Source organism: Amphiura filiformis, chromosome 18 (assembly GCF_039555335.1).
Source record: "Amphiura filiformis chromosome 18, Afil_fr2py, whole genome shotgun sequence".
Classification (NCBI taxonomy): Eukaryota; Metazoa; Echinodermata; class Ophiuroidea; order Amphilepidida; family Amphiuridae; genus Amphiura; species Amphiura filiformis.
In genome coordinates, this window is record NC_092645.1 from 14,650,782 (window position 1) to 14,663,124 (window position 12,343).

At 35.8% G+C, this 12,343-nt stretch overlaps 1 protein-coding gene across 1 annotated transcript in view; it reads right to left on the reverse strand.

Annotated features, from left to right (window-relative positions):
- Positions 1 to 1,963: 1,963 nt before the first annotated feature.
- Positions 1,964 to 12,343, reverse strand: part of LOC140139905 (gamma-aminobutyric acid type B receptor subunit 1-like) — a 170,235-nt gene continuing 159,855 nt past the window's right edge. The window contains exons 11-17 of the mRNA XM_072161678.1: positions 8,809 to 8,941; positions 7,813 to 7,956; positions 7,073 to 7,271; positions 6,189 to 6,316; positions 4,764 to 4,892; positions 3,751 to 3,888; positions 1,964 to 2,430 (exon numbers count right to left, since the gene is read on the reverse strand). Coding sequence (XP_072017779.1) covers positions 2,155 to 2,430; positions 3,751 to 3,888; positions 4,764 to 4,892; positions 6,189 to 6,316; positions 7,073 to 7,271; positions 7,813 to 7,956; positions 8,809 to 8,941 — 1,147 coding nt within the window. The 3' untranslated portion in view covers positions 1,964 to 2,154. The remainder of the gene's footprint in view (positions 2,431 to 3,750; positions 3,889 to 4,763; positions 4,893 to 6,188; positions 6,317 to 7,072; positions 7,272 to 7,812; positions 7,957 to 8,808; positions 8,942 to 12,343) is intronic.

A 12,343-nucleotide genomic window follows, 5' to 3' on the forward strand; every position in this document is an offset into this window, starting at 1 on the left:
TAAAAACTGACAAACCAAATCTGCAAGCCGTATCTCGAAAAGGCTGAGTGCGACTTATGGCGGGTTTCGTCAGAGCGGGTCACAAATGGGGCCACCCATTCAGGAAACCCCCATTTAAAATGAGATTCACACCTTCTGTTTGGAAGATCAAGGTCATGTCTTCCATAGGGGTGCATGGATTTCATCTGGCATAGTCCATTTCTGATCTTATGGTTTCTATTCTATTCAGTATACAATGGCACATAACCCAGTTCTTTATCACTTAAATGTCAACAATCTTGTTTCAGAAAAGAACATGTTCAAGTCATGGCAACATTCACTAAAGCTACATCACATTTTCCAAATGTTTTGTATACAATTTGATCTTTGCCTCCCCTGGGGGCCGTGTACTTTCCTAAAGGTCATGTGCCACCTTATAGTGAACGGACTAGCCAAAATTACTTGTGCAAGTGCAATTACTGGATCAGATACAAAGAACCTTGTTAAGAGAGTTTTTTTCTACTGCTCCAAATGAATCTATTGAACCATAATCTTCCAACCTTCCACAACTGATTCCTATGGCATGTAATCCTAATGAAATGACATGAGGCAGTGATATTCCACCAACTGACTTCCATTGCATTTAAAGAGGTAGCCCCACCAGAGCAATTCTTTTAGTTCTTCTGGGGTTAACCAAACCTGCCTGGTTATCAAATTAATCAGTGAAAAGGTTATCTCTGATTTAACAGGTGCTAATTGATGCAATAACATTAAAATATCAATTATAGCACCTGTGAAATTCAGAGATAACCTTGCCACTGATTAATTTGATAACCAGGCCGGTTTGGTTCACCCCAGAAGAACTGCTCTGGTGGGGCTTCCTCTTTAATCTAAATGACAAAGAGGCAGCCATGTAATCTAAATGACAAGGCAGCTATGTAATGACATGATGCAGCCATTTTGCATCAAAAGTGATAAGACCCAAAGAGGACCAACTCTGTCATGTTTGCATATTGCTCAATAATGATAGTGATAATGATGATGATGATGTTGATGCTGATGATGCAAGGAATCCTTAGGAGGATGAAAAAGTGTGCCTCCCGATTATTTAACTATGCGCTTGACAAACTTTGATTGAAAATGCCTACTTTTTTGTATCCTGCATGTCAAGTATTGCATCAATAGCATGTGCTAAGTTCTATATGCACAAACCTTTTTAAAGCTCAAGCCCAAAGACACAAATTATTGTTCAATTTTGAGCTCTTTCCGGTAAATGCTGTTGGCATACTATTTTTCGTCTCTATGCATGAAAAACCAATATGAGGTATTTACCATTATATACATATAGCAATATGCACAGAGTAATTCTGAGTTGGATCTCTTCTTTTGGGTCTAATCACTTTGGTTCCATTGTAAGCTAACAGCTGCCAAAACTTTGTTGACTCAATCTGTATGTCACAAAACAAGCACATACAAAAGTATTATGGATACACAACTCATATATGGATACACAACTCATATATATGGATGCACAACTCATACATATGGATGCACAACTCATATGGATACCAAACTCATTATGTGGATGCACAATTCATACATATGGATGCACAACTCATACATATGGTTGCATAACTCATACATATGGATGCACAACTCATACATATGGATGCACAACTCATGCATATGGATGCACAACTCATACATATGGATGCACAACTCATACATATGGTTGCACAACTCATACATATGGTTGCACAACTCATACATATGGTTGCACAACTCATACATATGGATGCACAACTCATACATATGGATGCACAACTCACATATGGATGCACAACTCATACATATGGATGCACAACTCATACATATGGTTGCACAACTCATACATATGGTTGCACAACTCATACATATGGATGCACAACTCATACATATGGATGCACAACTCATACATACGGATGCACAGCTCATACATATGGATGCACAACTCATATGGATACAAAAATCATATATATGGATATCCAACTCATATGGATCAACTCATATATATAATAGATACACAACTCATATATATGGAGACCCAAGTCATATATATGGATACCCAACTACCCAACTCATATATGTGAACACACTACTCATGTGGATACACAACCCATATATCGGATACCCAACTCATATATACGTTTCTGAGAATTCTTCTTCTGATGCTGCACAGGAACTCCTGTGGCCTCTACTATACGGTGATAATGAGGAACTAGTAAACCCACCGGAGACAAAAGCACTGTCCTCACATGATATAGTAGGTGGTGTGAGTTTGTCAGGTAGCTGAAGCGAGTTTCTAGATTTCCGTGATCTTGACGGACTCCTCTGATGAATGTTAGTGTGTTGAGAGAAACTCTGTCTCCGCTGTGAGATGAGCTCTGTTAACTGTTTTATCCTTTCTTCTTTCTGTAAACAGTCAAGTAGAAAATCAGTTTGATAATTAATAATCTGCATGCTAGCCACAGGTTTCAACATTAAAGGCAAACTTTTGAGATATTTTCTCAAAATATTAAGAGCTATCTCAAAAACCACTGAACCAATCCTAGGCTTGTTTGTACTCAGTTTAATTCATTTTTCATACAGATTCCAAATATAGTCATGCAAAATGTAAATTCTGACATTTTTGAATTTTTAAAAGGAAATTTGAAACTTGTCATCTGCAGTCGACACCCGCATGGAGAGGGATAAAGCATACTGCAAACTGAGTAATGAATACAAGCAGTGCTCAAAATAAGGTGCGCCATCTGTACAACAGCCTGTGAAAATCACTGTGGGCCCGCTAATACACTTGCCTGTGGGCCAATAAATTTTTGACCAAAGTCAGCAAGACATACACAGTGTTGACTCAATCAATCCATGGTATTACTTGTTGTTGAGTTACAAGTTTTATTAAGTGTCACAAAATGTGGACCAGAGTAACATTAAAATTGTAAAATTCAGTTCACGCCTGTAGATTTCAAACCCAAGGGCCCAAATTCGAGCACACAGTTGTTTGATGGCATGTAAAATATAGTCATTTTTAAGAAAAGGTGAACACTGATGGCGCTATTTATCTTATATCTTATTTTCAAACTTTTCTGTCATGAAATGTAAGGAATAACTTATATTCTTTGGCAAAATTAAATTAAAAATATATGTAAATAGCCCTCAATTTGCACACAAATATACAGTTTATAGAATATAAATTACCACAAAAAATCAGAAAAAGGTGAAAATGTTTATATAGATATGAAAATATGTGTTAAAATAGCTAAAAACATATGTGTACATTAGTGTGATAGATGTTGGTATTGTCAGGTCTAGAATTGAACATTATATGTTTTGTTAGAAAATTTAATAAATGATCATATCAAAGAACTATGCGTATTGTCTAAATTATAAATTTTGATTGGTTACTCAAATGATTAGAGATCTAAAATCTCTATTTTGATTGGTTACTCAGATGGTTATATCAAGTAATTAACCAATCAGAAATGTTAGAAGAGCAGCTGTACTGCACATGGGGTTAAATTGCTAACAGATAACAGATATAAAAGGTCTATTTTGATTGGTTACTCAGATGATTATATCATGCAATTAACCAATCAGAGACACTGTCAGGAAGACTCTAGTACACATGGGGTTAAATTGCTTAGCGATCTAAAAGCTCTATTTTGATTGGTTACTCATATGGTTATATCCTGTAATTAACCAATCAAAAACACTGTAAGACAGGCAGTTACTTACCGAGGCTATTTCTTGTTTTATACTACTATTTTCAGCTACTAATCTTTTGTTCTTTTCTTCATCTTCTTTACTAGGATTTGCGTAACCAGCAATATTTTTAGTATAGGTTCCTTGTGGGTTTCTATATATGGCCAGCATCTAGAAAAGCAACACAAAATAGAATTGTAGTCAACACATTGTCAAATGTTTTTGACCTAAGGTATCTACAAATGTGATACGATCAAGCAAAATCAGTCGGAACTCAGAAATAATAAATTTTCAATTTCTTATAGGATAATAAAAAGCATTTGCAAAGCAGAAAACCGCATTAAAATTGAACAAACATTTCGAAAGATATGAGCAATTAAGGAGTTTCCAAAACAAAAGGAAACAAAAGGAAAAATTTCCTTTGTTTGGCTATATCTCAAAATCAATATTTCCGAGTTGTGACTGATTTTGCTTGATCGCATCACAAATGTGTAACGTTTGTCGCATGTTGGTATAAATATGGATCAACTTCCAGATTCTCTGCAGCATGTCCTCAGGCAAAAAAAAAGTTTTATGTTTGGCTTCACTTGGTTTGGGGAAAAAACAGATCGGTCAGTCAAATCCATTTTTTAGGAAAACCAAAAGAGCAAAGTAAATATCAGTATTATACACACTTAGCTTATGTTTTAATAACATCTGTGAATATTTTTTAAAGGAGAGATATCATTTTGGCAAATTTTATAGTTTGAAACATTGCACATGAATAGTATGGTGAATTTAGAAGACAGGCTTTGAATAGTAACCCAGCCAAAGCATGTCATACTTGTAAATTGTACCAGACAATATCAGACATGCACTTAAAGGCAAGTTTTGATGGGATACCACTATTTTGAAATGTGAAGTCTTCATCTGGGAGTAAATGATTTTGTTGATTTAAGGTTGAAATAATACAAAATAACCCATTTTCACTATGAAAATGGAAAAATTAGTTCAAAAAAATAAAGGGCAGTGGATTTTTTCAAATTTTTTTTGGGTTGGTCACTTACCTTTGGCACAAATATTAATACTAATGTAAGTGCACAGCAGAAGACAATAGTTAACGAAGCAAACCCAAATACTGCATCCTGTTGACTTCTGATGATAATCGTCACTGGAGCTGTGATGATGCACAGTACCTGCAGAAGGGAATCAACCAAAGTCAGCATTAATTAGCATATTTTCATGATGTCATTAATCAGCCTCATTATAATGACATTGGGATATTCCATTTGGAAATTCACATTCCCCCTGTGGAAGGTTTACCTAAAGTCTTCCACAGTGGGAGTATAATTTCAAATGGAATTATCTAGGTCAATTATTTTGAAACCCAAGCGCCTGTATATGGCTTTACATATATCTTCCATAACCGGAGTGAGTATTTCAAATGGAAGTTACCTAATAGTCTATTTTATATAACTCATACAAAGTTTCTTGTCATTTGATTGGCCAACTACTATTGATTATTTCTGCTATTTTTAGCGGCCAGATGCAAATAGATTATTGCACTCCGCGTCTGTGCGATATTTATTTTTACATTGCATGGACGCGGAGCTACCATAGCAACACAATGGTGTTCAACATTTTAAAAAAGTCTAACCGTGGATGCAGCAAGCCGCGATTTTCATTACTGCAACGCGGAGCACAAGCACGATGCAGCCGGTAGAAATCGCGGTAGTGTTCCAGGCCTACTGCGATGGCAAGGTAATGGCGGCTTCCATAGTTGTATTACTTTTTATATAAAGTGATGCTTCCCAATCTTTATTTATTCCCTGATTGAACTCATAAACATTCAATATTTGTATACTATTTGCAACACATCCACCCTCTGGGGAAGACTGTAGTTCAATCTTTTACAGGGGAGTGCAGATTTCAAATGGAATAGCCCATTTGTTGTGCATCATATAGGAGCAGCAGGAGCAAAAGGATTGTTCCCGAAATATTCTGAAAGTTCTCTACTTAAGTTCTGAAACTAAACTGAATTGTGATAAAGGACTGTATTTAGATCAGTCCAATTTGAGATAAGCTACTTTTCCTATGGGAGCAGAGCAACATACATGTATCATAACATATTTTATGCCATGCAAGAGTTCCTATGGCATCATAAAGAATAGACTATCCCACTCAAGCCCGTAAGCCGGGGGGTGCAAAAAAAAAAAAAAAAAAATTTACGCTTTTTTGGACAAAAAAGGTCCAAACTTTGTCCACTTTTCACAAAATTGCTCTCCCCCTTGGAAAAAAGTCCACTTTTTAAAATCAGCACCCCCAAATGAAATCCTGCGTACGGCGCGGGCCTGATTCCAACTGTAGAAAAAGATTAAACACAGCACCACCATCTGCTGAAGATGCTCCTCAATCTAGCAAAATAGTTTGTCGTGTTAATTGCAAGAAATCTTTTATCCGGCTCTTTTATACTGTGAGTCAATTAAACTTACCGCTACATTATATATAGCCATGCCAACATATCTTGAGTCATTTAAATCTCGTACAGTCATATTTCTCGTTTCATATGCTAAGAAGAGACCAAATATTAACAACAAGCCATTCATACCATAGAGAATACCTGCAAATAAATAACAACAGATTAGACTGTGTGGACTTCCTATTCATCTCGGCTATTCCATTTAAAATCCACACTACCCCTGTGGAAGATTTTGGAAATATCTGCCACAGAGGAGTATGAATTTTAAGTGGAATTAACACATTAGGCAGTTGCATTTGAATTTCATATACCCTCTGGGAAAGCTTCAACCTGAATCTTTTTTGAGGGAAAGGAAGCTTCAAATGGAGCTGCTAATGTGTTAATTCCATTATACACCCTCTGTGGCAGATATTTCCAAAATCTTCCACAGGGGTAGTGTGGATATTGAATGTAATAGCCCAATATAGAAACCCATCAATATCAATTTAAGATGACCCACCTTGCTGGAGTAACCAATGTTATGGCTGTAACCTATGGTCTACAGCAGGGTTGCGATATTGTTGACCTTGACAATGATATTTGTACCAAATGAATAAATTTTAATCTTTACCCAGAGTAACCAGCGCACATAAATGTTGAATAAAAAACCAGTGCATCTGGCCGGATTCGAACCAGTTAACTTTTGTAATATTTGCATGATGCACTAATCAACTCATGAGCAACAGAAGTATGCTGGAGAAGAGTGGAAGACTGAAATCTATAGGTATTAGGTTCTAATGATGTCCGTCACATTCCCAGCAAAAGGTATCAGAACTGCATATTTATAACAAATACACAAAGTTAAGATCAGGCCTACTTTTAGGGTTGGTCGGGTTTTTTTAGGCCTAAACAACTTACCTAACCAGACTTCAAATTTCTTGGCCTCACAGTGCTCCAACTGAGGCTGAATTTCCAGATCTTTCTCTGGAATAATCTTCTTTGACTGTTCTTCAATATCCCTATACAGTGGGTCTACTAGCTGCCACACTGTAAGGAATATGATGTCTACTGCCAGGAATATACCAATCATAATATACATCTTCCAGGGCTGCACTTCCTGCAAACAAAAATACAAATTTCAAATTTGGCCACATTACTTATTCAACATCTATATCAGCACCTGTTATTTAAAGTTCTTTTTCAAGACTAAAGGAAAAACTTAGTTTCTCATGCCATTAAGGAAAACCCCAACCAATCATACAGGAGAAGAAGCCCTCAATGCTCTGAATGCTAGCCATATAGCCTCAACATATTTAAAAGTTTTGAAATGTTATCTCAAAATATCTAGAGTTACCTTAAGAACATCTGAACCAATACTAGGCTTGTTTGTACTCATTTTAATGCATTTTTAATATTGATTCCAAATATGGTCATGACAATTTACGATTCTAAAATGTTTGAATTAAAAAAGAAATGAAACTTGTTGTGTGGAAAGAGCTAAGATCTGGCAAATTCCCCAAACAATTAATTCCCCAGATAACATAATGTAATAACTGCATATGCATGACATCATATCATCAGATCTGAAAGCTCTACTTTGATTGGTTACATATATGATTATATCTTGTGATTGACCAATCAGAGTCACTATAACTTACTTGTAAGCTGATTTTCCTTCTTCGTTTCCTTCCATCATCACTGTCATGTTTCTCCTGCGTAACCAATCCATGTACCATCCATATTTTACTAAACATGGATCCGTAACCAAGGGTGAACCCGATGCTCAACAACCATGCAATGGACTGCAGAAAAGATCAACCAACCAAAAACCAATCAATCAATCAATCACACTTAAGCATTCACTCACACACTCACTAATCCCATCAACCACTTGATCGCTCACTCACTCAAATTAATCATTAACTCACTATTGTTCTTCTATAAGCAAATTACTAAAATGATAAACAGAACCCAAGAATGTATTTCTGAACATAGAATCTATATAGCGAACACATAATACATCTCATATCCTCCCTCCTTCCCTCTACCCCTTCCTCTTATTTTCCTCTCCGAAGCAAAAACTTTTGTGACAGACAAAAGACAACTGATGATGTTCATGGACATATTGGCCATCCAAGCCCAGTAGAATACCAAATAACAATGCAGTGATGCAGCCAACAGCTATATATATATCCTTTCTTCCTCCCTTCCTCCCACCATCCTTTCTTCCCTCCCACCTTTCTCCTCTTTTCTTTCCTTCTCCTAAGCAAATACATGACAAACATAGGAGAACCGATGTCCATGAACATACAGGGCATTTACGCCTAACAGAATAACACAAAGCTATAATGTAACTTATAGCTATGTACCCTTCTTACACTCCCTCCCCCATCCTCCCTTCCTCCTCTATGTCTCTCCTTCCATCCCTCCCTCTCATTATGTTTCACCCCAAAGCATTATACAACATGACAGACAGAGGAGAACTGATGTCCATGAACATACTGGGCATCTAAGCCCAGCAGAATAACACAAAGCTATATACAACCTACAGCTATGTACCCTTCTTACTACCTTCCTCCATCCCCCACCCTCCCTTCCTCCCTCTCAGTCTCTCCTTCCATCACTCCCTTCATTTTCCAAAGCATTATACTTACATGACAGACAGAGGAGAACTGGTGTTCATGTACATACTGTCCATCTAAGCCCAGTAGAATGACACAAAACAATGCTATGATGCAACCAACAGCTATGAAGTTATTAATGTGTGGCTGGGAACACTGGATGTACCTGTTGGCATAACAACAATATTTATTCAATTATCTTTTTTTATTAATCAAAAGAAGCAAACAGAAAACCTTCAACAAAATTTCAATCCAGAACTTTGTAAATAGCTTTACAAATGCATGAGGCTTTGTTATGCAAGGAAAAAGCTATTTTTCTTTGCATAACAAAGCACATGGCACCGATTCTGATTACATGTATATGCCTTGATTGCAACTAAACTGTTCACTTATGGCATACTATTACATTGATAGGAAACACCCATGTAATATATCCCTCTACCCTATTTCAATTGTGTCACATATTTTATGATACAACATGTCGTATTACATTCATACATTACTACCTGAAATCTCTACATTAAGGGCTGGGGTATGAACGTTTGGACAGTATTTATTTTGGGACATTAGAGCACATCAGACATATCGAATTGCATTCTGAATACGAAGAATGTCATTCTGATATCAAATAATTTTGATTTTTTGAAATTCTTGCAATTTAATACACATTTTATGGCAAATCATTAAAAATTGATATTTTTGATATTTAACAGTACTTGAAGTAAACTTTATAAATCTGATGATTTATACTTAAAGTGTATGTAGGTGGGATAAAAAGCCGACGATCAATTGAAAATTTTGACCTTTCGTATTGAAGATATGGATTTTTTCCCAAAACACCAAAAAAAATTAGGTCTTTTTGGGAAAAAATCCATATCATCAATATGAAAGGTCAAAATTTTCAACTGACCGTCGGCTTTTCCTCCCTGCTACATACACTTTAAGAATATATCATTAGATTTATATAATTTACTTCGAGGACTGTTATATATCAAAAATTTGAAAAATATCAAATTTTTATAATTTGTCATAAAATTTGTATTATATTGTGATTTTCAAAAATGAAAATTATTTGATATCAGAAAGACATGCTTCAGTATTCAGAATGCAATTCGATAGGTCTGAGGTGCTCTCATGTCCCACAAAAAATACTGTCGAAAATCAATAAACGCTCATTTTAGATCCCTTAATAGCTGCCCAACAATTGACGCGATTCCAAATACAGCGCGCCACCTACGATCACGCCTGGCTGATCAACTTCGCGCAGAGCATCATGGGTAAAAGTCGACATCCATGATGCGTCGACGATGAACCATCGACCCTGGAAACGTAACGAGTGTTGCTATCGATTACTCAAATTTGTTTATTTACGTTGATGATGATCAGCTGTTAATTCAACCCTCCGACGATTTTTTTCCAATTCTGCTTCCTTTTTAAAGTTAATTTCGACAGTCATGGTTTAGGCCTACCGGTATAGGCCTACCTCTGTGAATGTTCAGAGTGTTAGGCCTATTCCCACACAAGATAATGGGCATCAATTCAACCCTTATTTTATTTTTTTGTTTTCCTTTCTAATAAAAAAACATAATGACAAAAAAAAAAAAAAAAAAATTCAACCCTTATTTTTAAACTTTTCCGAACTTTCCGAGGTGTTGGGAAAATACTTTAGGCTCTCGTTTACAAGAAAAGAAAACACTTTCAGGTCTTTAAGCTTTGTTGTAAGCATGGTAAGAATGCCAATAATAGACTTGATTAAAAAAATATGATTGGGGATAGGCCTACTTTAGACCCTCATGCATATCCTTAAAAACCATGTTTATTTTAAGTAAAGTAGGCCTAATATTCTCAATATTTAGAATAACGAAATATTCAATACATATTTTAACAGCATGGACAGCTTAAAGTATATATTTTTTTAATGTTTTTTTTTCTGCCTCCATTTTAAAGTTAATTTCGACAGTCATGGTTTAGGCCTACATCTGTGAATGTTCAGAGTGTTAGGCCTATTCCCACACAAAATAATGGGCATCAATTAAACCCTTATTTTCAAACTTTTCCGAACCCGATCCGAGGCGCTTGGGAAAATACTTTAGGCTCTCGTTTATAAGAAAAGAAAACACTGAAAAATCAGTGATTGGGGATAGGCCTACTTAGACCCTCATGAATATATCCTTTAAAAAAACAATTTTTAAACCTTGTTTGTTTTAAGTAAAGGAGGCCTAATTCTCAATTTTTAGAATAACGAAATATTCAATACCATGAATACCGGTACATATTTTAACAGCATGGACAGCGTAAAGCATTTTTTTTTTATTACTTTTAAAACGTTTTCGAATTTCAAATGTACTCTATTCCTATTCAACCATCTACGGTTAAAACTCGATGTCAAAAATGTTGATGTAGGCCTATAATAGAAAATGCTTTTGATGCAAGACAATTTCAAACAGGAAATTTAATCTAAATCTTTTTTATTTCTTGTTTGGATAACTTTTCCCATAATTATACCATGCGTGATACATGATTAAGACAAAAGCTTTTGGTTTTCATAAATGTTTTGAACGCTTGTCTTATTTTTTATTTTTATTATTTTTTTCCTAACCTAGGCCTATAGATGTTTTACATTTATAACCTTTTTACAAACTTGAATAGATATGAATTAATTGTTTTAAAGCATATTTCGTGTGACGTTTTGAAACGCTCTTTGTAGCATGATGTAGGCCTACTGTATGGTCACGAAAGGTGGTAAATTTAGAAGCCATTTCCTTCTATAGCCTATAGGCTAGCCATAAACAAAACACTTTGGCCCCAATGTATAATGTCGGGAGAAAATATATCAGATATAGGCCCTACTTGCACTAAACAAATAAACCTGTTAATTTTTAAAATAAACTCTTGTAGTGCAATTCTGTCAACAAAATTACATAGGCTTATGAACCGGGGCTGGGGCTCAGCCCCTCAATAACTTTGGTGCGGGGGCTCGAATAGGCCTACCCTTCTGTATGAATAGGCATGTTTTCATTTTCATTTAGGCCTATAATGGCCTCAGTCCAAACTACATTGTTAAGTTATCTTGTTTTGTCCCTTATTGTACAGTATATTCTTCACCGTAAATTGTGTGTGTGTGTGTGGGGGTGTCCCGGTTCGCCCTTCAGTCTCAAATGAAGCAGGCCTAAACAATGCGTTCACCCCTCCAATAAAGTCCATCTCCAGATTTGACCTCTTTACTTTGTAGGTTGAGTCCTTGATCCATGGGCCTGATCCATTATTTAATATGCAAGAAATGTCGACCCTCCGAATTTAAACCTTTCCAATTTGGCCAAAGTCCACAATGCCGTAAAGGTTGGGCTACCCTACAGTTCAGTTCTTTTCACAGTGTTGACTTATAATTTCATGAGAAAGAAAAAGAAAATGGGAAAGATTTTAATCTTTCCCATTTTCTTTTTCTTTTAAAAAACATGTATAGGCGAGGCGTTTAAAATGGCCCAATTGAATATTTAGTCGAAACAGTTTTTGATTTTTTTTTGTTGTGCCGACCGATATTATATGACTAAAAAGAAACTCATTCCAA